We start from the raw sequence: 24,491 nt of genomic DNA on the forward strand, positions 1-24,491 counted from the left end.
ACTAGTCCTTCCAATCCATACTCTAAAGTGGAAATTGTTCAATGGATCACATTTTCACACAATTATAATAGAAATTTTGAGTTTAAATCTCTAAGAAACAAAATGGAAGTATTTGGAAGTAATTGGAGCTTTACCTGGTGCAATGTAGCCAAATGTAGCTAGAGACTTGGTGTAGGCAGTGTTCTTCTCACCGGCCAATATTTTTGCAACACCAAAATTAGTCACACAGGCAACCATATCTTCATTTAGAAGGACATTATTTGGCTTCAAATCATAGTGAACAACGGGAATTGAGTAACTATGATGGAGGTACTCCAACGCTGATGCCACATCTATCATCATATTCATTCTTTGGATGATACTTAAACAATTGTTGTAAGAATACAACCACTTCTCAAGTCAAGGCTCCCATTGGGCAAGTAATAAAGTATTAATACCTTGAAGCCATCATTAGAGCATACACCGATGACTTTGGTCAGATTTCTGTGCCTAAGACTGCGTAAGACTTCAGATTCTCTGGTGAAACTCTTGAATGAATATTCCAACGGTAAATTGAACACCTTTATGGCCACACACATTCCATTAGCTAGAATCCCTTTGTAAACAGATCCAAAACTTCCCGTGCCTAGTAAGTTGCTTTCATCATAACCATTGGTTGCTTGTAGGAGTTCATAATACGAATCCTTCCTTTTGCTGTCAAGGAGAACAAATTAGTTCCATTAGGAAGCTTTTCCTTTGTTACATATCAAAAGAACAAAAATGCCAAGGCTACACCAGCAATTATTGCTTAAGCTCCAAATGCTATCAATTTAGTTTGAAGCACTTTCTTTGTCCTTGATCTGTGAATTGAAGGAGTTTGGCTTGCTGGAACGTGAAACCTAGATGATCCACATAATGCATCATTGGAGATAAAAGATTCACTAGGAAAGTTCTTGAAAGGGCCGTTAGATGGAATTTGCCCCAGTAAATAATTGAAAGAGACATTGAAGTAGCTGAGAGATTGAAGTGTTTGTGATAGGTCCAAATATTCCAAACTTAGCATGTTAAGTTGTTATATGCCAAAGAAAGATGATTCAAGTTTTCTAAATCTCCAATTCTGCTAGGAATGTTATTTGAGAACTGATTCATCAACAAATTTATCCATGTTGCAACCTTCAACAGTCCAATCTCTGAAGGTAGAGAGCCAGTCAAGAAATTTGATGACAGAATAAATCCCAAGAGATCTTTGAGGCTCCACAAACTGTCAGGCACATAAGAAGTTATTCTGTCGGAAGCTAGATAAAGATATCTGAGCGAAGTAAGATTACCTAAACCTGCAGGAATTGATTTCCAATCAGATGTAATAAATTCAAGTACTGTAAGCTACACAAACTATTAGGCAAGGGATTCTCTTTTAGATCTAGCACTCTCAAATTGCTTAGATTGCCAACAGTTTTTGGAGAAAGTTTTCCTATAGAAACTGGAAGAACACCAGTTAACGGGTTATTAGCCACTGAAATTTCTCTCAGGTATCTGCATTCTGTTAACGCAGTGACGAAGCTTAACTCCACCGATGAAGATTCACTTGTTAAATTGTTATCAAATAACACTAAGCATTCAAGAAATTGTAGATTCCCAAAGACAGTAGAAATTGGACGAGCGAGTCTGTTTCGAGCAAACTCTACATGAGTGAGTTTAGAGGAGTTTGGGATTGAGCCAGGTGCAACAGTCCACTGAGGTTATGAGAGCTGAGGTAAAGTTCTTCTAAATTAGGCAGACCTAAACCCATATTGGATGGAAGATTGCCTGAAAGACTGTTGGAAACAAGTGAAAGCACTCTTAAAGTTGAGATGTTGAAGATCCTGGTTGGTATGGAACCTTTTGAACTTTTAAATCTTAGGTTCAACATCTCCAATGTTTGTAGGTTTCCAACCTCCTAGGGAATTACACCTACCACATTAAAACAGATAGAACTCCTAAAATGGAATGTTTCGCAATCCTGAAGAAACACATCATTTGCAAACGGAAGCATGTTTATTTGATCAGGAAAGTTTCAGTTGTCCCATGATCGCTATTCTCAATTGCCATACCTGTTAAATTGTTTACACCAAGGTATAGTTCTTTAAGTGTAGTCAAATTTCCAATAGCTCTTGGTATAGAGCCTTCAATCTGGTTATTCTCTAGACTAAACAACGTTAGCTTTAAAATGCCGCCAAGCTTTTGCATAATTATACCTGCCAAATTCAAGATAAAACAAGGATATATATGTTGGACCAGAATAATCAACTCTTTGTAACAATAGAAGATGCTGGGCTGTGAGACTGGCTTCGTTAATGTTTTAACTTGACTAGAGAAGGATCAAATAGAAATACATCGGAATTCAAATTGTTACCATCTCCATTAGCAGAGCAAACTTATTAACATTTCTCTTGAAGTGGTCAGTAAATTGTCACACCTGTTAAGTTGTTATGCCCAAGATAGAGCTCTGAAGTCGAGTCAAATTCCAGATTCTTTTTTCTTTTGGGATAGATTCTATAATCTGGTTATAATCCATGGCCAATAGTTTCAGGTTATAAAGATTACCAATCTCTGGAGGGATTGTACCTGCCAAATAAAACTGTAGTCTTGAGTTGATGCACGAAATTGGAATATGCAATTTAGAAGCCAATTATGAGTCAGAGTCTTGCGTAAGAAGAATTTATTAGGATTTAGTACTAAACAGTTTAGTGACTTCTAACCGCTTTAGTTTATTCTCCATAACTTCAGTTATTTTGCTACAAAGTGCATAGAGTGTTTATTCTCCATAATAGATTTAGATTATCCATATAGTGATTTTAATCATCAATTTAACTTTTTATTTTCTCATTAATTGTTTATAACCTTTGTCTTCTTATTAATTGTGATTTTCTTCTAAACCAATATGTTTATAAAATATAGTTAGCTTTATTTATCACTCATAAGAATATAATAATTGAAGATAATTTTAACACGTACAATAATTGGAGATGAAGAAAATGATTGGTGAATATAGTTGTAAGTGGGCAATTCTTAATTTTAATTACCAATAACAGCAGAAATTTTAATTTTAATTTCAGTGTAAAAATGCTTTTAAGAAACAGTGATACGCATTGTAGGTTTATTAGCACAAAATAATTATACTAGTCAATGACGAATGATCTCATATCATATGTAATGTGAATTGAAACATTGACAAATTTGGGAAGGAAAGAACAGATTGGGAGATATCTATCACGTAAAATGTGTCATATAATAAACTTGGGTGTACATCCAATATTCAGTATATTTACTAGACAAACCATTGTTAATGTAGGTTGTACAAGCAGAAGTGAGGACAAACCAAATTGGGTTTATGTATTATCTCTGACCAAAATTGAAAAGTTATTATTTAGAGTTTTTAATGAAATGGTAGATATTGTTACAATTATTGAGAAAAATAATAAGAGAAGCAAAGGACAAGAGTTTTTTTTAAGGTTCATACACAACTGCTTTATTTATAGAGGTCAAAATAACTCCATTACTATCCCACTAATTCCATTAATTATTCCACTAACTTCACCAACTCCACTGGTTACTCCACTAATTCCACTAACTAGGTAGAACAAAATAAACAAATATGGTCAACTAAAAAATAATTGAATATATTTCTAACAATCTTTCCCTTAAACTGAAAGTTTTACAAACATTCAATTTAATAGGACTTATCAACTGCACAGACTCCAAGCAATTTTCCTAGTTTCTGAAATGTAGGTAACTTCAATTGCTTGATCATTATGTCAGCAATTTGATCTATACTTTTACAGTAGAGAAATCAATTATTCCATCACTTGTGAGCTCCCTTAGAATGTGAAATCTCACATCTATGTGTTCGGTTCTTTCATATAGAATTGGATTTTTAAAGAGTTTGACGGCAGAACTATTATCATAGTAAATTGTAGTAGTTCCTTCTTGTTAAAAATGCAATTCTTCAAAAATATTTCCTTAGCCAAATTGCTTAACAGGCATAAGCCATTGCAGCTATGTACTTTGCTTCAATTGTTGATAAAGTAATAATTGGTTGCTTCTTTGAACACCATGAAATAGCTGTTGAACCCATCATAAATACATAGCCAGACGTACTCTTTCTATCATCAGAATCGCTAGCATAGTCACTGTCAGTAAAGCCAAATAAATCTAATTTTTCACCATTCTTGTAAAACAACCTATATTCAATGATTCCCTGCAAGTATTGAAGAATCCTCTTCACAGCTGGAAGATGTGTCTCCCTTGGACTTTCCATGTATCTACTAATAAGACTTACAGCATGCATAATATCAGACTTAGTGGCTGTCAAATACATTAGACTTCCTACAATTTGCTTGTAAAGAGTGCTATCAATCCTCTTTCCTTCAGATTCTTTGATGACTTTTAAACCCACTTCAATTGGTGTACTAATAGAATTACAATTCTTCATTTGAAACCTCTTCAGAATTTCTTACATATACTTCCTTTAAGAGACAAAAATTCCAACAGCAGGTTGAACCACTTCAATGCTTAAAAAATAATGCATTTTTCCAAGATCAGACATATCAAATTCAAACATCATAGATTTTTTAAATTCCTAAAACATGGCACTATCATTTTCAGTAAAAATAAGGTCGTCAACATATAAGTAAACAATGAGCAATTTACCTCCGTCTCCAATCTTTATAAAAAGTGTATGCTCATATGGATATTTTTAAAATTTTTTCTTAAAAAAATAAGCATCTATACGACTATATCAAGCACATAGGGTTTGTTTTAACCCGTATAATGTCTTTTTGAGTTTGTATACCTTATGTTTACTTTCAACCTTCACATAATCAAGAGATTGATGATAAAATACCTGTTCTTGTAGGTCACCATGTAAAAATGCTGATTTCACTTCCAACTAGAAGATAGGCCATGAATGTTGTGCTACCAATACAATCACTATTTTTAATATTTCATGCCTTGTGAATGGAACAAAGACTTCTCCATAATGCACCTCAAACTCTTGTTTATAGCTTTTAACTACTAAATGTGTTTTATACTTGTTAATTTCTCCATTCTCCTTTAATTTCGTCTTGTACACCTACTTGACACCTATTGATTTTTGTCCTTCTGAAAGATTGGTTAACTCTTATGTGTTATTTCATTCAATAGCTGTAATTTCTTTATCCATTGCCTTCTGTCACTTTAAATTTTGATAGCCTCTTTAAAAACTGTAGGATCACAATCAGAAAATAGAACAAAGTATTTAATTAGATTCTCAGATTGATCAATTCCAATTACCTGATAGTCGGTTATCCATGCAAGTTTTTTTTCTAATACATTGAGGCCATCCTTCATCTTTTGCTATTATTTAGAAACTTGGTACATGATTTAGACCATCTGGTAGAATTTATTCTGTCAACTGCTGCCTGTTCTCTTCATCAATTCTATTAAAATCAGCAGGTATTTGTTGTTTAATAACATCGTTGCTCCATGGCAAAAATTTTTCTTGTTTAATAACATCGTTGCTCCATGGCAAAAAATTTTCTCATCAAAAATTACATTCCGACTGATGACAATTGTTTTAGTGATAGGATTATAAAACTTATCAGCCTTTATTCATCATTAAAACTAAGAAAAATGCATTTCTCTCCCTTATTATCTAGTTTTGTCCTCTTTTGGTCTGGAATATAAGCATAGGCAATGCATCCAAAAATTCTAAAGTGATCCACTGTTGGTTTCCGTCAGCTCCATGCTTCCCCAGGCATCATATTTTTAACAGCAAGTGTGAGACTTCTGTTCAGTATATGAATGCTCCAGTTGATAGTTTCAGGCCAAAAACTTTTTAGAACACCACTTTTTGTCAAAATGATTCTTACCATGTTTAATGTTGTAGGATTCTTTTTCTCTGAAACACCATTCTGTTGTGGTGTATAGGCTGCTGTAAGCTGTTTTTGAATTCCACGTTCCTCACAAAAATTTATAAATTCTTGTGAGATATATTTTTCACCATGATCACTGTGAAAAAATTTTATGAACTTGCCAGCTTCTTTTTTGATAAGAGTCATGAAATTTTTGAAGGTTGAAAATCTTATAGATTTTTTCTACAAAAAAGAGGCCCAAATTTTTCGACTATAATTATTAATAAATGTCATAAAATAACATTTTTCACCATTAGATGACTGATTATGGGTCTGTATAAATCAAAGTGAACCAACTCCAATACGTTCTTTGCTCTCCACGATTTTCCTTTTGAAAAGTTATTCCGATATTGTTTGGCAACGACACACTATTCACAAACTTCTGAAGGAATTGTAATGTGGGCTAGACCATCCATCATATTTTTCTATTGCAATGTCTTTAATCCACCAAAGTTTAGATGTCCATAATGAAAATGTTATAACCATGCCACATCTTTCAATTTTGTTGAGAAACATGAATCAGTCAAGTTTTGCAAATAGAGTGGGAACATACGATTTGCCTTCATCTTAATTTGAGCAATTAAGCCCAATTTTGCATTTCAAATCCGATATACTCCATGTTTGATAGAAATCTCGTACCCTTTTTCTAACAACTGACCCACACTAAGGACCCTTCGAAACCTTGAATTAAGACTGGTCCGCACTACTTGGTGGATGGTTTTAAATTAGGAATAAAAAGAACATCAGTGATAGTGTGAGTAGGATTTTCTTTAGTTTGGTTAATTACCCTTCATTTTTCCATAACAAAAATTATAGAGTTATCATCAAATTTGACAGTATTATGGAATGACTCGTCCAATCCAGAGAATACCTTTTTATCTCTACACATGTGATTGCTACAACCGGTGTCTAAATATTACATGTCTTATCAAGTTCCTTCACTAATGTGACACACCATCAAAAGAGACACTTCTTCTTTTTCTGCAAAGTTAGACCTTTCACCATTTTGTCTATTCAAATTAGCTCAACATTCTGACTGATAATAACCATATCTATGACATTTGTAACATTCAATATTAGACTTGTCTGCTGACTTTGGCTTTTGAATTGTTGATTAATGGCCTCCTCATCCTCTTCTTCTTCCTTGAAATTAATTTTCTTGGTGTTAGTATTGTTGTTACTGATTACCACGATCATTACTTCCTCTACATCTGTCTCTGCCTCTTCTTCATGTTGATTAACTTTCTATTGAATCCTTCAATGCTTCTCCTCTTTGTATTGCTGGTTAATTTTTTGCTCATGAACCAACAAAGAGTTCTGCAATTCATTAATTGAAAGTGCATCAATATCTTTCGATTCCTTTATAGAGCATACAACAAAATTAAATTTTACTGTCATCGATCGAAGGATTTTCTCAACAATGGTGACGTCCTCCAAATTCTCTCCATGGATCCTCATCTTTTTAGCGATTTCCATCGTTCTTGCCAAATAATCTGTGACCGACTCGCTTGACTTCATGCGTAAAGTCTCAAATTCGGTCCAAAGAGCTTGAAACTGCACCCGCTTTATCTTCGCATTTCCTTGATACTTCTTCTTCATGGAGTCCCAAATTTGTTTGGAGATATATTTGTTAAGAATTGTATTCAAGATGGCTCGATTAATAGCTTGAAAAAGGTAATTTTTGGCTTTATGATCTTTCTGTTTCAATGCTTCTAACTCCGTTTTTTGCACCTCTAAAAATACTATTCCGGCTTTTGGCTCTACTAATTCAGATTCGACAACATACCAATACTTTTTGGATTTCAAGAAGTTCTCTATTAGCATGCTTCAATGATCATAGTGACCATCAAAAGGAGGAATTGCTGACTGCACAAAGTTGTCGGTGGTCATTGCAATTTACCAATACAATTCTCATAATTCACTTTTGTTTTTACTCACGAACCTAACTCTGATGCCATTGTTACAATTATTGAGAAAAATAATAAGAGAAGCAAATGACAAGATTTTATTTTATTTTTAAGATTCATACACAATGCTCTATTTATAGAGTTCAAAATAACTCCATTAATTATAGAAATATATTCAATTATTTTTAGCAGATATTATCAATACATTTCTAACCAGCCTACCTCTTGATCATTTCCTAAATCAATTAAAAAAATCAAGAAAAAAAAGAGTAATACACAGTACATCAAGTCACTAACAACATCACGCAATATACAATAAATAAGATAAGACACCCAAAAAAAAAGAAGAGGGAATGTCGTCCACATTCCACAACAGGGAGGGCAAGCAAACCAGAGAAAGGGAAGCCACGGTTGCTGTTGCTGCTGCTACTGCTGCTTGCTAGGAAAGATTATATGTTTTCTTCTTCTCCTCCCACAGGCTGAGGCGTCTCCATTTCCTATCATCTGTATAGTAACCAATGAGAATTTCAGGAATGTGTGCGATTCTTGTGTAATCTTCACTTTCTTCCATCTGATTCTCTAATAGCTTCTCTCTCAATTGAGGACTCATCTCATACAAATTCAGCCGTTGAAGCTGGATCAAATGCTGAATACCCATAGGCAACTCCTCTAGTAATGGAAGTTGTTGCAGGAATAGTTTTTGAAGGCGAGGCAATGCACCCTCTGCCACTCTCATCCATCTCAACCCTTCCATTCTCTTTAAGTGCAACCGTTTCAGCTTTAGGAACTCTCCAGCCTTGAAGCACAACCCTTCTCCCTGGTAAGATCCACAGAAGTTAATTTCTCCCAAATTGGGCAAATGTTGGAGGGATTCAAGCGGATCCTCCTCGCCACTTAACCTGCTCCAATTCAAATCTATTCTTACCAAGCCGTGAAGACGAGCTACCCATTGTGGCATCTTTTCTAAGCGGCCACGTAAAATCAGCATACGAAGAGATTGAAGAAACGAACAAGAAGAAGAAAAGGAAAGAGAAGGATGATGATGATTTAGATCGATTATCTCATGATCATCACCATTTCCAATTGATTCAATGCTTAGTCTATGAAGACTGGCGAGGTTGGCAAGGCAGGAACAGAGCACTTTTCCATCTTCTCTTCTGAACTCTGTAATATATAACTCTCTTAATTGGGTCAGCTTTCCTATCTCTTCAACTATTTTAGATCCACTGCTTGCATCTATGCGGTTTAATATTTCTAGGCCACGAAGCCCTCCCATATTCGATGGAGCTTTAAATCCATGACCTCCGTAGTCATCATCTGAAGGATCAGCTGGTTGATATACTCTGAGAAATCGAAGTTTTTGCAGCTTTAGGATTTCCATGGGTAATTCCCTAACTCCAGTGTTTCCCAAATTCAGATACTCCAAATGTTGAAGCTTTCCAATGCCTTTCGGGACTCTCTCCACTCTTGTACCATATAGGTCTAGATGCTTGAGATAAAACATCTTGAAAATCTCATTTGGTATTTCCTCCTGTGTCTCTTGATCACTCAAATCCAAAACCTTTAACAACTTGCTACTCCTTAAAACATCAGATAACAATGATTTGGATAGTAGTGGGTTCGTGGATCCAACTGCAACGAACGACCGAAGGTGGTCAAAGTAATAATTTGGTCTTTGTTGGTGGTGCTGGGTGTTGTTATTGCTACTACCATGGACTACTAAACGGCGTACCTTCTCGAACGGCCACATCGTTGGCTGTCCAGTAGCAGCTATGGCAATGTTTTGTTCCCTTGACTTGAGAAGAATAACTTCTCTCAATAGGTCATGGATTCGACAAGTGTCGGGTGTTCCTTCGTAAAATACACCAGTCACTTGAATTAGGCTTCTATTGACGAGTTCACTGAGATAACCCAAGGCTACATCTTCAATACTCATTCCTTCTCTCCATTCTACAAACCTTTCAGCAATCCACAAATTAACGAGTCTTAGGCATCTTATTTCGTGATCCTCTGGATAAATGCTTAAATACAACAGACATGTCTTTAGATGCCAAGGCAAATCACCATAACTAAGAAAGAGTATCTTTCTAATTCTGTCCAGCTTACCAGTGCCTTCTAATTCACCCCCAAGGCTGCGTCGAACCATCTCCCATTCCTCTACTCTGTTTACATCTTTCGAAGCCAAAAGCCCACTGATTGCAAGGATTGCAAGGGGCAAGCCCTCACATTTGTCCAATATACCTTTGGCAACATCCATCAAATGGCCAGGGCAATTACCTCCGTCAAAGATCTTGTTGCAAAACAGGGTCCACGAATCCTCAGTAGATAGTGGTTCCATTCTGTAGACAAAACGCCGAGATTCAATGCAAGAGGCAGAGGCAACATCAGCTTTTCTAGTTGTTAGCATGACACGGTTGCCATAGCTACTCTCGGGCAGTGCAAATTTGATGGTATTCCAAAATTCCACGTCCCATACATCATCAAAAACAATTGCATACCTTCCAGCTTGTTGAAGAAAATCTTTGATAATTTCTTTCAGCTCGGTGGTATTCGAAGATTCGATCGATTGTGGGACTGGTTTCTTCCCTTCCTTGTGTAACTGCCGAATCAAGTCTTTCAGGAGGTACTGAAAGTCGCATGTTTGAGAGACAGTTACCCAAGCACGAACTGGGAAGTGCCTTCTGACTTCAGGATCCTCGTGGACTCTTTTCACTAGGGTAGTTTTGCCAAGTCCTCCCATACCAACCACTGAAACAACTTTCAGTTGGTGATCATCCCCTTCTAGGAGCTGAGAAATTAGATGTTTCTTGGGCTGGTCAATGCCAACTAATTTAGCTTCTTCCACAAGCAGCGCATCATCTCTGCTATAGCGCCATGTTGTGTTGTTCACAGCAGAAAGTGAGTTGGACGGTTGGGCAGAGATACCATATTCAGATTGGTATCTTTGATGACCTTCAGAAATACTTTTGATTCTGGACTTGATGCTTCGTATTTCGCTAGCAACTCGATGACGAGCTCTCAAATTCTTGATGCAGCTGAAAATTCTCCGAACAGAGCCGTAGAATCCTGTTGGGAGATGCCGAGCAAAGCGAGCTACAAATTCATCAAGAATGTCTTCAGTGTCATAAGCAGCTTCTCGCACTTGCTTGATCCATTCTTGGAGCCTGGGTTGAGCATCTTCTTCTTTTGCTTCTGCCTCTCTCAGGAAAGCTCTCATGTGCCCCAACTCATCCCTGATGAATTGGACCTCTTGCCGAAGCCCTCCCAATAGTCGTCCCTCCTCGCGCAGAAAAGTTGAGAGTTGATCCAGCACAAAAGAGAGAACTGTTTCTGCCATTTTCAGTCTTTTTTCTAGCTTGAGAATGTCGGGGAAGGCAGGGTCTCGTTTATGGGACAGTCCACTTGTAGTATCTTGAAAGGAAGAAGGAAGAGGAGGTTATAGAAACATAAGCTGATGAACTTTGACGCTATATGGTGCAGTATTTATCAAAAAGAAAATCCGCATCAAACAGAAAAAGAAAGAATTAACCGATTAGAAGAAACTAAAGCAAGAAACTGAAGACAAGAAGATGGACGGCAACGTGATTGTGAGAGACGAAGCTGCCTTACCTGCCGAAATACAAAATCATGGAAGCTATTAAGAAGACACTGCAATTAGTATAAGATAAAGGATAAAGATAAAGGAGCATCTTTCAACTGTGGGTTCTTTACGAGGGGAAGGAATAAAGTTAAGGGTAAATTATATTTTACCCCCCTGTGGTTTACCCTTTTTTACATAACCCCCCTATGGTTTCAAAAGCTATACATAATCCCCTCATGGTTTGGATTAAAGTGTCAAAGTAACGGAAATAGTTCCTCGTAACGGAACTTCTAAAAATGTCGAAATTACCCTTATAAATACATGACACATTAACCTCCTATGATTTTTATATTTTACCATATAACCCCCTTATGGTTTAATACTTTACCATATAACCCCCTTATGATTTTCAAAATATACACATAACCCCCCTTGGTTAATACATAAATTTCAGCCTTACATAAGGGTATTTTTGATATTTTAGATGACGCCGTTACGAGTGACTATTTTCGTTATTTTGACACTTTAATCCAAACCATAAGGGGGTTATGTATAGCTTTTGAAACCATAGAGAGGTTATGTGAAAAAAATACTAAACCACAGAGGGGTAAAGTGAAATTTGCCCTAAAGTTAAACGCGGTTGGGCATTATTATAAAGACACTGCAATTAGTATAAAGGCCGTTGTTTTTTCATTGATTGCTTCGAGCTGCCGTTGTTTTTTTTTTTTTTTTTTTTGGTGGTGGTTTGGTGTATATCCCGAATAGTTCTCATCACTGTCTTCTCTGGTTAGTGTTATACGTTTATCCATTAATTTTACTCAAGATTGGCTCAGAAAAGCAACAATTTGAGAGAGATGAAGGAAATATTTTGACGTTCAGTCGGAAAAAAGACATGGAATGTATTAATTACGCTTTTCCTGACAATTAATAATCCTCAAGTTGACATATGCATCGTAAACATGCTACAGTTTTGAGCGCATTGTGATTTTCAGTTCGGATAATGTCTGACGTAACTACTAGGGGCAACTGGTGTCCCTGTTTTTTGATAATTGGCCAGAAACTTGTGTAAATTATGGCAATAGAATAATGACGTAGTGTCGTTCATGCATTAATACGTGGTGTCGTTCATGCATGATAAAAGTTAGAGTCCTGCATGACTAACAGAAATTTATTTCAACTAAACCATATATTTCTGCATAAATCCTAAAACTTTTGGAAGTCAATTCCTACTCCATAAAGAATTCTACTTCAAAACCAAGATCTCAAAGTCCAATCACGTAAAAAGGCCAATTATTTTTAAGAGTGCATTCATGTTTGGAATTTAATAGAGTCATTAAAATGTATGATGACGGCATTGTAAGAAAAAAATTTTAATCACTAACCCAAATGTGGCTATGCATTTTTTATTTCTGTTTTAGATTTAACTTGTCGAGGTTCCCTTCATGGCTTGCACTAAAGGGTGATTACTTTTTTTTTTTTTGGGCCGAAAGATATTACTTTCATATGTAGTTAAGAACTGTTACAAAGTTGCAGCAACTGCTCCTGCATCTTCTCCAGCTAATCTAACTAACCAGAGTGAAAAGGAATCCTATTTTTATACTTTGAACACATAAAAATGCTATTTTTATACTTTGAATCACAAAATGCATAATTCACTAAAAACCTAGTTAATTAGTTATAAAAATGAATAAAATACATCAAAAATAAATAATAAAACATATTTAAATCACTCAAAATGCACACTTAAGTACTTACTTTGCTTTACTTCTTTCATTCCACCAAGAATTTCCTCTAAAGGGTGATTATTTTCCAACTAGTCGGTGTTTTAGACTAGGGGTGGCAATTTTCGACACGACCAGAAAACACGACACGAACCTAACACGAAATTAATGGGTTTGGGTTGAGGTTTCGAGAATTCGGATCAGAATCGGGTTGAACCCGATGAACCCGAAAAGAAAACATGTCGATTTCGGGTCAACCCGTGGTGACCTGATATGAACCGATATGACCCGTTTATGAATTAAAAATAATTTAATAAACATAAAAATAATTTTATCTAACTAAACTAAGTTTTTTTTTCAAAGGCATTAATTACTTAATCCTAAATGAATTTATTTAATTTGTGTGAAGTTGAAATTATTATATTTGGACAAATAATATATTATATTATTTTGGGTAAATTACATTTTACCCCCCTGTGGTTTATCCTTTTTTTACATAACCCCCATATGGTTTCAAAAGCTATACATAACCCCCTCATGGTTTGGATTAAAGTGTCAAAGTAACGGAAATAGTCACTCGTAACGGAACTTCTAAAAATGTCGAAATTACCCTTATAAATACTTGACACATTAACCCCCTATGATTTTTATATTTTACCATATAACCCCCTTATGGTTTAATACTTTACCATATAACCCCCTTATGATTTTCAAAATATACACATAACCTCCCTTGGTTAATACATAAATTTCAACCTTACATAAGGGTATTTTTGACATTTTAGGTGACGCCGTTACGAGTGACTATTTCCGTTACTTTGACACTTTAATCCAAACCATAAGGGGGTTATGTATAGCTTTTGAAACCATAGGGGGGTTATGTGAAAAAATGCTAAACCACAGGGGGGTAAAGTGGAATTTGCCCTATTATTTTTTACTTTTATACTGTTTTAACTTATTTTATATTTTGTTTGGGATAAAACACTTTTACAGTGTTTAATTTATTTTAGATTTGGTTTGGAATTATTTATTTAAATTTTTATTACTTGATTATGTAATTAGTTTTGTGAGAAATTAATTTTATTAGAAATTACAGTGATAAATTAATAAATTAAAATTAAGTTTCGGCTCATTTCGAGTCGACCCGCCAACCCGTCAACCTGAAATTTTCGGGTTCGGGTCAGTATACCTGACCCGTCACGGGTTGACGGGTTAACAGATTTTCTGACGGGTCGGGTCTGACCCGACCCGCCAACCTGATTTGGACCTGAATTGCCACCCCTATTCTAGACATTGATAGGTTTCAGCTCATTAGATTTACTAACATTTTTTTTTTCCTTTTAACGACTTAAATTTTTTTATCATCAAATGCAATTCCATTATGCAACTCATTTTCATCATTTGGTCCATAATACCTTGGTAAATCAATACCAATTTGAAAGAAACAATAACTAAAAATTAACACAAAAAGAAACATTTTAAAAGTGGAATAAGGATGAAAAGGTATGATCACATTGTCGACAGTAATAGTGACAGAGTTGAGGATGAACATTTTCGCAATCTCACAAAAGACTTGATGTTGACCATTGAAAAAAGGAAACAATTAGATGAGCAATAATTATCTCACCAATGCTTTACACTCTGTACTATCATATAATACAAGGTAATTCAAATTGAACTTGCAGTCTAACAGCTGCGTGATTAATGACCAAAAGAAGGTTTGGTATACGTTAATTAGTCACAAATATTTGTGAAAAGTGCAAAACCTAGGATCCAATAGCTTGTATACTTGCAAGAAAGTAGTACAAAAGCAAACGATAATTGATTTGGTCGGAATGTGATCAGAGCATTTTATAAGCTAGAATCTTATACTAATTGATGATAAAGCATTTATGAAATGGTTAGAGTCTTGCTCTCATACTAACAAATCAATTTCTCAGCTTGAGGTGTATATGATAACAAATTTAAGTTTCTGTTTAAAAAGTATAATTTGCGAAAGCAAATTTTTCGTGAATTGCCAGGTTTTATTATTCTTTTTTATCGGTCAATAACTTCCAAGTATTATATTCATGGTTTCTTTTTAGAAATTCCCATTTTTTATTTGATATATTTACTTTAATTTGACATATAAGCATTATTCAATGTAATATGCAGGAGGTTTTTACTGGCTTCCGCTACTGTCAAAAATTTTGTTTTCTTTTGCAAATCAAAATCAAATTAGGATTTTCCAATTAACTAGTAATAACTTGATTAAGTTCAAATTACAAAACACCATCACATGTAATCGTACGGAGTTGAATGAAATTTATCAACAACTCGTTATAAATATGGTACCAAAGTAACCTAGTTAGTGCTAGCAGCTCGTGATCACCAATTTAATCTATCATCTAACTTCTTTCTTTCTTTCTTTCTTTCTTTCTTTTCCCTCGTTTTCATCGATAACAGTATAGTTTGTCACCATTGCCCAACAGTGTCCTTTTGGACAGAAGAACTAGAAAGCCAAACGAAGGAGATCAGTAAATTAATCACAAGATGCCTTGAGCTTACAAGAATCATCCTTGAAAACGTCCTTCTGGACAAAAGAGCTAAAACCCAAATTGAAGGAGATTAATAAATTAATCACAAGATGCCCTGAACTTACGAGGAAGCCAATTAGTGCAATAATACACCATATTTTATAGATGGGAATCTGCAAGTGGTGGAGTTGGGTAAGACTCCGCTGATGCAATTGTGGGGTTCAAAATAATGCAAAGATGACAATAGTGAGTTGGAGCCGGCTCATTCCAGTTGCGATAGCAAAATGCTCTTCTCTACCAGTCTCATTCAGCAGCAAAGTCGGAGTCCGTTCCTTGCATCTTGATCTTGAGATTTGGGCAGAAATTGATAACAGCATTGGGCCTTAGGTTTGGTAAATGAAATTGTCTGTAACGTTCAAAGGCTGTTTGTGAAGACAGTTTTCAACCAAAGCTATTTTGATGACTTTGCCCCTAAAAAGCACACGTGCAAGCCACGTGATAGCCATTCTATTTGTTTTGGCCATTGAATTAGCTAGACAGAATAACTAAAAACATATATAATTTTGTTAGTTTAGCGATATTTTCGGCTAAGGAATTAATTTAGTGACCAAAAGTAGTACAAGTGAATAATTTAATGGCATTTGATGCAATTGACTCTTATTCTATCGAGGGTACAAGAAAGCAGCCCAAATTGGATAAAAAAATACAAAATTATGAATGAAATGTAGAAAGTAATTGAGAAATCCATAAATTACCCTCAAATGTCAAAAGAGTGGTGTTTTTCACCTACCAACGCACCCTTTAGGCTTTAACCCACTGCCCACCCACCTCTTTTTAAAATGAGTGGTAGATATATAGATAATTGCATTGCTTTTCCGACTAAAATGGGGTTGTACTTTATTAATCTTATTATTCTGTTTTTCTTTTGATCAAATGATGTCGTACTCAAATAGAGAGGAATTTGCTAAGGAATATAAGAGTTCAAATCTTATCTATTAAAAACTAGCTTTCTTAATTTCAAAGAAGGAAGTTGATTAGAGATCCGTTCTTCATATTCTGGTTTTTAACACAGTAGAACTTAAACATTTGCTAACCCTTATGTTAATCAAACAAAAAGCCAACCAATCGTTCTTGATTACCCATATGTTGCTAAATCTTATCGTCAAGATCGGATCTTGGTTGCCTGCATAAATATCATCTTTTAACTTTTCAATTAATTATGCTGGAAAATGAATACCAGTTCCACTTCACTGCTAGTATCAACAGGATTTACTAGTATTAGGAATAAATGTAATTGAGACAAAAAATGTGATACTTAATATTTATATTATTTTATATTTTTTCTGAACTTAGTTTGCTCTGACCAATACAAATACACAAGCAATAAATTATTCTTTGTTCCAAGAGCACTTTTATTTTGTAATAGTATTAATAGGAAAAGTCTGAAGTAACGATAGTTATGGTAACGAAACTATTTTTACCTGATATAACAGGTAAAAATACTTTTAGCGACCATTTGATGACCTGTTGTACTGGTCATCTAAATGAAATAGTACGTAAAATGGTGGTTAGTAAGTTTTCCATAAAGAATAGTAAGTTAACTCGATATATTAGTAACTTTTATGTCTCAAAAAGTAAACTTGAATAAATATGGAACTAACTTTGTTTTTTATGAAGTAAAATATTACTCTATATCTGAAACTTAGTTTTTGGAGGGTAAGTTTAGTTCAAGTAATAGTAAGTTTTTATAGATTAATAGTAAATATTGTTGATAGATTAGTAAATTTGGTTAATCATCAAAACTTAATAGTTTGTGGCATAAATTTACTATTTTACTTAAAGAAACTTACAATTGTACGTATCATTTATAAATGTTATATGTTCGAAGCATTTTAAATATACTATGAAAACTTTTTTTTTTGCATATGACCTTATAAAATATGTAAGAATAATTTGTCATATTTTAAATTTTTTATTACGGGAAAATAAACAACTAAGTTCCCAAAATATTTCACTTTTATTGTTTAAAAAATCTCAACTTGTTGGTTAAATTCAAAATAATTCATTTTGTCAAAAATAGTTTTTCTCAAATTAACTTTAATGATTGGATGTGAGATACAAAAATGGTAAAATATCCCTCATACATATGTCATGGATATTTCCGACTTTTAGTAAAAAAAAAATTTTGTTGTTAAAATAACATTTATCATAGTGTACTAATTATTTTAGAACCATTTTATAGGTGAACTAAATATAATTTAAATTATACAATAAATTATACATGCATGTGATTTTCATTTATAATTATTGGATCCTATTCTTATGAACAATCTCCCAAGGAAAAAAATCAAGATCATACTGATTTTCTTATATTAATTGTTATACTAATTTTGTCATTTTTATTATTATATTATTTCTCATTTTGTTTAGGCCTTAACTCTTATTATTTCTTGTGTCTCAGATGTAAATTTATTAAAACTTTATCATCTTACTATTACTTTATCAAGAGTTAATATTTATGTATAAAAACTTACTATTACTTGAATTAAGCTTACTCTCTAAAAAGTAAGTTTGGGAAATAAAGTAGTAATTTATCTATTTAAAAAGTAAGTTTAATATTTATTCCAACTTACCTTTTGAAGTATAAAAGTTACTAATTTTTTACTGTTAACTTATTATTTTAGATAGAAAACTTACTGTCTTATTTTTAAGTGTTATCCTATTTAGGTGGATAGACCGATCAAATAATCAAATGGTCGCTAAAAGCAAATAAAAAATAAATCGAAAATGGTAACGAAATTTGTTATCCTATTTATGTCTTAAAAAGTAAAATGAAATAAAATTGAAAGTTACTTTTTAAAAAAAAAATAAATTACTGCCTTTATTCGAAACTTTCTTTTTGGAGAGTAAGTTTAGTTCAAGTAATAGTAAGTTTTCACGGATTAATAGTAAATCCTGTTGATAGAATAGTAAATTTGGTTAATTATCAAGACTTACTAGTTTGTGGCATAAATTTAATATTTTACTTAAAAAAACTTATATGAAACAAGTATTAGAAAGTTTATTTAAAATAATGCTAAGATTTTTTTGTTAAGGATTGAAACTTAATATTATAGTTAGTAATTGTTGGTAACGTAAATGTATAATATATGGTTGTATGTATCATTCATCAATGTTATGTGTTTTAAGCATTTTAATAAATGTATGTATCATTTACAAAGGTTATGTGTTCTAATAAATTTATTTTCTAGGTCACAAGCATAAAAGTTAAATTTGTACTAATGTGGCATAATCTTTGAAAACTATAGTAAATTTACCCATAGATTAAGTTTCGTGAGATTCAAATATATTTTGTATCATTTACAATATGGATTTATATGCATATATATTTTTTTTATCAAACTTACTTTTAATTGGAAATAGTATGTAAATTATTATAAAATGTCATTTTATAATAATCATATTTTTTATAGGTGAATGGTATATAAACTGCTAAAATGGCCAATTTATAAATGCTAAAATCTAGTTACTTTATGGCATATATTAGTTTGATCAACTAAAAAATTAGCGTAATTAAGTGTACGTTGGTTGTTGATTTGAAATTTGCACCCTTGTCACTATTTCGTTATTTCTACCACAAGTTTTTGTGATCAAAGTAAAACAAAGTCAAATATTTTTACCTGATATAAGTTGTATTTATATTTAGTAAAAAATTAATAAACCATGATTACATTTCATAATTTCTAATGAAATTAGTAACATTTTGTAAATAAATTGGAATAATTTGTAAAATATGTTATTTTTTTGACAATATAATTAGGGGTGGCAATCGGGTCCAAATCGGAGTGACGGGTCGAGTTGAGACCCAGGTATAATAGATAACTGGCTGACCCGAACTTGACCCCCCAACCCGAAACGGGCCAGGATATCCGACCCGAATCTGAAAATTCCAGGTTGTCAGGTCGGCGGGACGACCTGAATGACCCAAAACTTAATTTTAATTTATTAATTTACCACTGTAATTTGTAATTCACACAAGACTAAGTGCCTGTTTGATAACATAAAAAAGTGCTGAAACTGAATTCATTCAGACATTCAGATGTTATGGGTGTTTGACCCGAATTCGACCCATTTTCATTTCGGGTTCGTCGCATGCGACTCGATTCTGACCCAAACCCGCGAAACCTCAATCCGAATCAATTAATTTCGTGCTAGGTTCATATCATTTTTTCAGGTCGACATTTTATAATTGCGACCCCTAAACATAATCAAAAGAAATTTGCAGCATAAAGAAAGGATGATGGCATACGTATAAATGTGAGCAACTATATACATATCACACCATAAGTTTTCGTTTGATTTGTTCAAAACATAGGTAATATATTCGTTAGTAGATATAAAATGCATATTAATTTTCTACAAATGAAAAATACAATTTCATATATACTAACTATTAACAGAATGTGTAGTTTGAACACGATCAATTGAACGCATATTTCGTTTCTTTAGCTATCATTTATTTTGTTACTTAGGTTGAATATTTACATTTGAATAGAGTATTGATATTTACATATTTCACTTATTCTTAATGAACTTCAATTAAGTGTCAATGACAACAATTACTAAAATATAGTTTTCTTAAATTTTTTGATGCTGTTAATCATTTGATGCTGTTAATGTTAATATGTTGGATTACTTCTGTTAAATTTGTAGGGGTGGACGAGGTCTTGATTTCGTTTATACAGAGCTAAAAGAGCTATTTCTAAAGAACGATGGGATCAGGAAACCAGAAATCGTCTGGTTTGTTCTGGGATTAGGCGATAATCCTCTCTCTTGTAGGATTTTAGTTTTGAAAGTTTCCAAATTATCCATTCGATAACAGAAGAAGCGGAGTCGGTGAGGATCCTTCCTGGAACGCGGATAAACATACCCCAAAGCAGGGTTTGGAGAGGATACCCCCGCAATAAGGATCTCACTGGTCTTTTGTCGTCTATCTATTTTAAATTGGAGAGTTGGTTACAATTTCTGGTTAATATCATGACCCGATCGAAAATTAGCTATGAAAATAACAAGTCAACAACACCACACCACCAATGCATAGCAGGAGATGCCTTGTATTCCATCCATGTAACCATTAAACTTGTTACAAAATCAAGAAAAGATGAGTGAACCAAGAACTAGACCAAACACCTATCAGCTAATCTCGATCATCACTTCATCCTCACAGGTGAAATTAAATCTTCAAATTCTCAGCCTTGAGTTCGCAAGAAAATCTTGACAAACAAAACAAATGAAATATAAATAAATTACAGCAATATAGTCAAACGATTTCAAGTGGACATGATGGACTAACCTCGGCACGGCTCTCTTTGATTGGCTACCACCGTCGCAAAACCCTTTTGTTGTGTCTGCATTTGGCAGCACCCAAAACCAACCGATCGATGAGAAAGGATAGAGGGAAAGTGTGAACTAAAGATGAAAATTTTGAAGTGAGAAAATTTATTCAATTGTAACCAAGAGAAAGTGTGGACCAAAGTGGAAACCTTGGCCTGGGAATTCGATCGAATCGTTGGAACTGAGAACTAAATAAGAAGAAGGCAGATGACTCTAAAGAGATAGGTGATACCCGAAAGTGTTTCAGGAACCCAAAACCGTTTTCAGGAACCGGTAATTTTTTTTTACTTAGATATGTACATTTTTTACTTTTAGTATTAGTAAGTTTGATTTAAACATAAGTAAATTTTGTCAAACAATAAGTAAATTAAATTACTCACAGTGTAAATTTGTATTTCTGACTAAAACTTATCTTTCAGGCATATACTTACTAGTTTTAATTAAAAACTTACTAAAGTTAATATTAATTATTTTAATATAATATTTCAAAAGAGGCCGCTGAAAAATTTGATCTATCACTAAAGGTAATGGAAACCTATAATAGCAGGTTTCCCTAATATCGTTACCATAACTATAGGCACTGTAGCATTGTCAAGATCAAATGCTAAACTTCACAAAATGATGAATGGAAACTGATTTATTATGATTAAATGACAAAATTAGCTAAAATATTAATCAAATGAAAATCAAAACTATAAATTCTTCAAAATTATTAAACCTTCCCTATTTCATCCTAAAATTCACGAAAAATCTGTCCAAAAAACATATTAAAGCATGCCAACAACAATTCAGATTTTGAAGGGACAAAATTGATTGTATTTTCCTAATTGTTATGGGCCTTAGTAACATTAAGCCAAAATTCGAGGGTTAAACATGCAATTTCTGAAATTTGTTGCATGCATGTTACGAAGCTTTCTTATGCTTCTGCAATTTCTTATCCGCAAGGTTCTGCAAGTTTCCATACCGCAACTTTCTTTCCATTTCAGCATGCAGACATGTTCACCAACTACCAGGATCTTAACTCTCAATTATCAACTAAATCAAAAGCTACATTTTGTTGCAGGATTAAAGCAAAAATCTGAGCTGACTGTCAGGGACAAAGGGAACTAATCAGCAAAAGAAAAAAAATGCAGCAGGACCTTTCTCTGCAAAATCACATTTACAAGCTTTCCGTAGCTCTCGGCTATTCATCACCTAAATCTATCGCACAACAATGAACGAAAAGGGAACTACAACATGCCATTTTGATAAGAAAAACAATTCCATCCCTCTAGCATCAAGAACATGAACTAAACTACCCAACCTGATAAACCCTCTTTCTGAAACAAGAACATACAACGCAGGAGCAAAGAATCTGGCTTGACTGAGATAGAAAGAGGGAGGCCTCAACAACTCGAGCGTATAAAACACAAAAGAAAGACCAATGCAACATCAAAACCTTAGGTTTCCTTTTAAAATTCTGGTTGAAGACTTTTTGCGAGAAAATTATTTCAATCAGTACCAACCTACCCCATTACCGATCACTGGATTGAGAGCAAGAGGAAAGGAAAGAGGATATACAAACGGATACTTATGCATATTTTAATAGAAAATAAGTACAGAATTCATTCATCAAAGCTGTCAACGGATACTTAGGCATATTTTAATAGAAAATAATTGCGGTAATTTTTATACATACCGAAAATTAATAGAAAAGAAAAATCAAAGTCTGATTTATGACTTCTAATTTTTAAAATTTAAGGGGCAGCCAACCAGAGACAATATGATAACTAACAATTAATGTGTTCCATTTTTCAAGTGGGAATACAAAATGAAAGATCAAAAATATCTAGAGAAAAAGGACAAAACCGTTTTCCAGGAAATAGGTAGTCATTGTCTGCAAGTCATTTCTACTGATTTTCATTTCTTAGTATTGAATTGCACCGGCCAAACCCATCCTTGAGGGGGCCTTAACTTCCACGTTTTGCAAAACAGCCACAACAATAAAGGACAAAAAAATTAAAATCAAAGAAAACAGCAAGGACCTCTGTTTTGTCGGTTGGAGGAAGAATCAGGACGCAGCAAATTCACAACCTTAGATTCAAGAACTTAAAGCTTAAAAAAAAAAAAATATATATATATATATTGGAACACCAGAAATTAAAAAGGCAAAAAATTCAGAATCAAGCAAAAAAGGAAGATAGGAAAACATCCCTTTATGCAAAATTGAAGGAGGTATATTAATATCTTTTCCCTCTCTGCAAAATTTCAAGTTATATTATAAGAAACTGATGAAGCTGCACTCATCCCATCACCACAAACAAGACTGGAAAGAGAGTATTAGTGCTTCTCATCTAAATATGTACATCTGATTAAACCCAACAACAAAAAAAAAAAGAAAAGCTACAAAAACCCATAAGACAAAAGGGGGGGAAAACAGAAGAAGAAGAAGAGGAAGAAAGCAGGTACAAGGAAGATGAAATCACTGTCTCTAATATGATTATTTAGTTTCCAACAGAAGTAGGTCTATTTTCAGCCAATCCCAAGGGTGATCTTGAGCGCTGTTGTCGACTGACGAGGGTGATTTCTTTAAGAGCTGGTCTCATCTCTGGCTGCTGAAGAGCACAGAGTAGCAATCATAACACACAGATTTCTCTTTGACATTTCACCAAACATCTTATATGCATTCACAAATTAATCACATTTAACTTAAACGCCTAGTCAAGTCCTAGATGCTTCATATGGCTATTAAGCATGTTTTTACCAGTAGACAATCCAAACTACAACCAAATCAAGGCTAGATGTTTCAGTGGACATTTTCAGCCCCAAAATTGCAATAAAATCTTCAAATTCTCAGCCTTGATTTCGCAAGAAAATCTTGACAAACAAAACAAATGAAATATAAATAAATTACAGCAATATAATCAAACGATTTCAAGAGGACATGATGGGCTAACCTCGTCACTGCTATCTTTGATTGGCTACCACCGTCGAAAAGCCCTTTTGTTGTGTCTGCATTTGGCAGCACCCAAAAACAATCTATCGATGAGAAAGGATAGAGGGAAAGTGGGAACTGAAGATGAAAATTTGAAGTGGGAAAATTTATTCGCTTGTAACCAAGAGAAAGTGTGGACCAAAGTGGAAATCTTTGCCTTCAATCGTATGTTGGAACTGAGAACTAAGTAATAAGAAGGGAGATGACTTTGACAAGATGATATCCGAAAGTGTTTCAGGAACCCAAAACCGTTTTTAGAAACTGGTAATTTTTTTACTTAAATATGAACATTTTTTACTTGTAGTATTGGTAAGTTTAATTCAAAAATAAGTAATTTTCGTCAAATAATAAGTAAATTAAATTACTCAAAGTGTAAATTTCTATTTCTGACAAAAACTTATCTTTCAGGCATAAATTTACTTGTTTTAATTAAAAACTTACTAAATTTAATATTAATTATTTTAATATAATATTTCAAAAGTCGCTAAAA

At 33.7% G+C, this 24,491-nt stretch overlaps 1 protein-coding gene and 1 long non-coding RNA gene across 2 annotated transcripts; both read right to left on the reverse strand.

Annotated features, from left to right (window-relative positions):
- Window positions 1–8,255: 8,255 nt before the first annotated feature.
- LOC140012996 (disease resistance protein RPM1-like) lies at window positions 8,256–11,153 on the reverse strand. The gene has a single exon (XM_072061848.1). It carries the CDS (start codon window positions 11,151–11,153, stop codon window positions 8,256–8,258), a length of 2,898 nt encoding a protein of 965 aa, XP_071917949.1.
- Window positions 11,154–20,727: 9,574 nt separating this feature from the next.
- Window positions 20,728–24,269, reverse strand: LOC140012910 (uncharacterized). The gene is made up of 3 exons (XR_011819879.1): window positions 23,964–24,269; window positions 20,987–21,041; window positions 20,728–20,906 (listed from the first exon to the last, which is right to left on the reverse strand). It is a non-coding gene; the product is annotated as an uncharacterized lncRNA (long non-coding RNA).
- Between the last annotated feature and the right edge of the window lie 222 nt (window positions 24,270–24,491).

This window comes from Coffea arabica, chromosome 8e (assembly GCF_036785885.1).
Source record: "Coffea arabica cultivar ET-39 chromosome 8e, Coffea Arabica ET-39 HiFi, whole genome shotgun sequence".
In the NCBI taxonomy this organism is placed as follows: domain Eukaryota; kingdom Viridiplantae; phylum Streptophyta; class Magnoliopsida; order Gentianales; family Rubiaceae; genus Coffea; species Coffea arabica.

Coding starts and splice junctions, on each gene's coding strand:
- LOC140012996 (XM_072061848.1), bottom strand. CDS start 11,153: ATGGCAGAAACAGTTCTCTCTTTTGTGCTGGATCAACTCTCAACTTTT.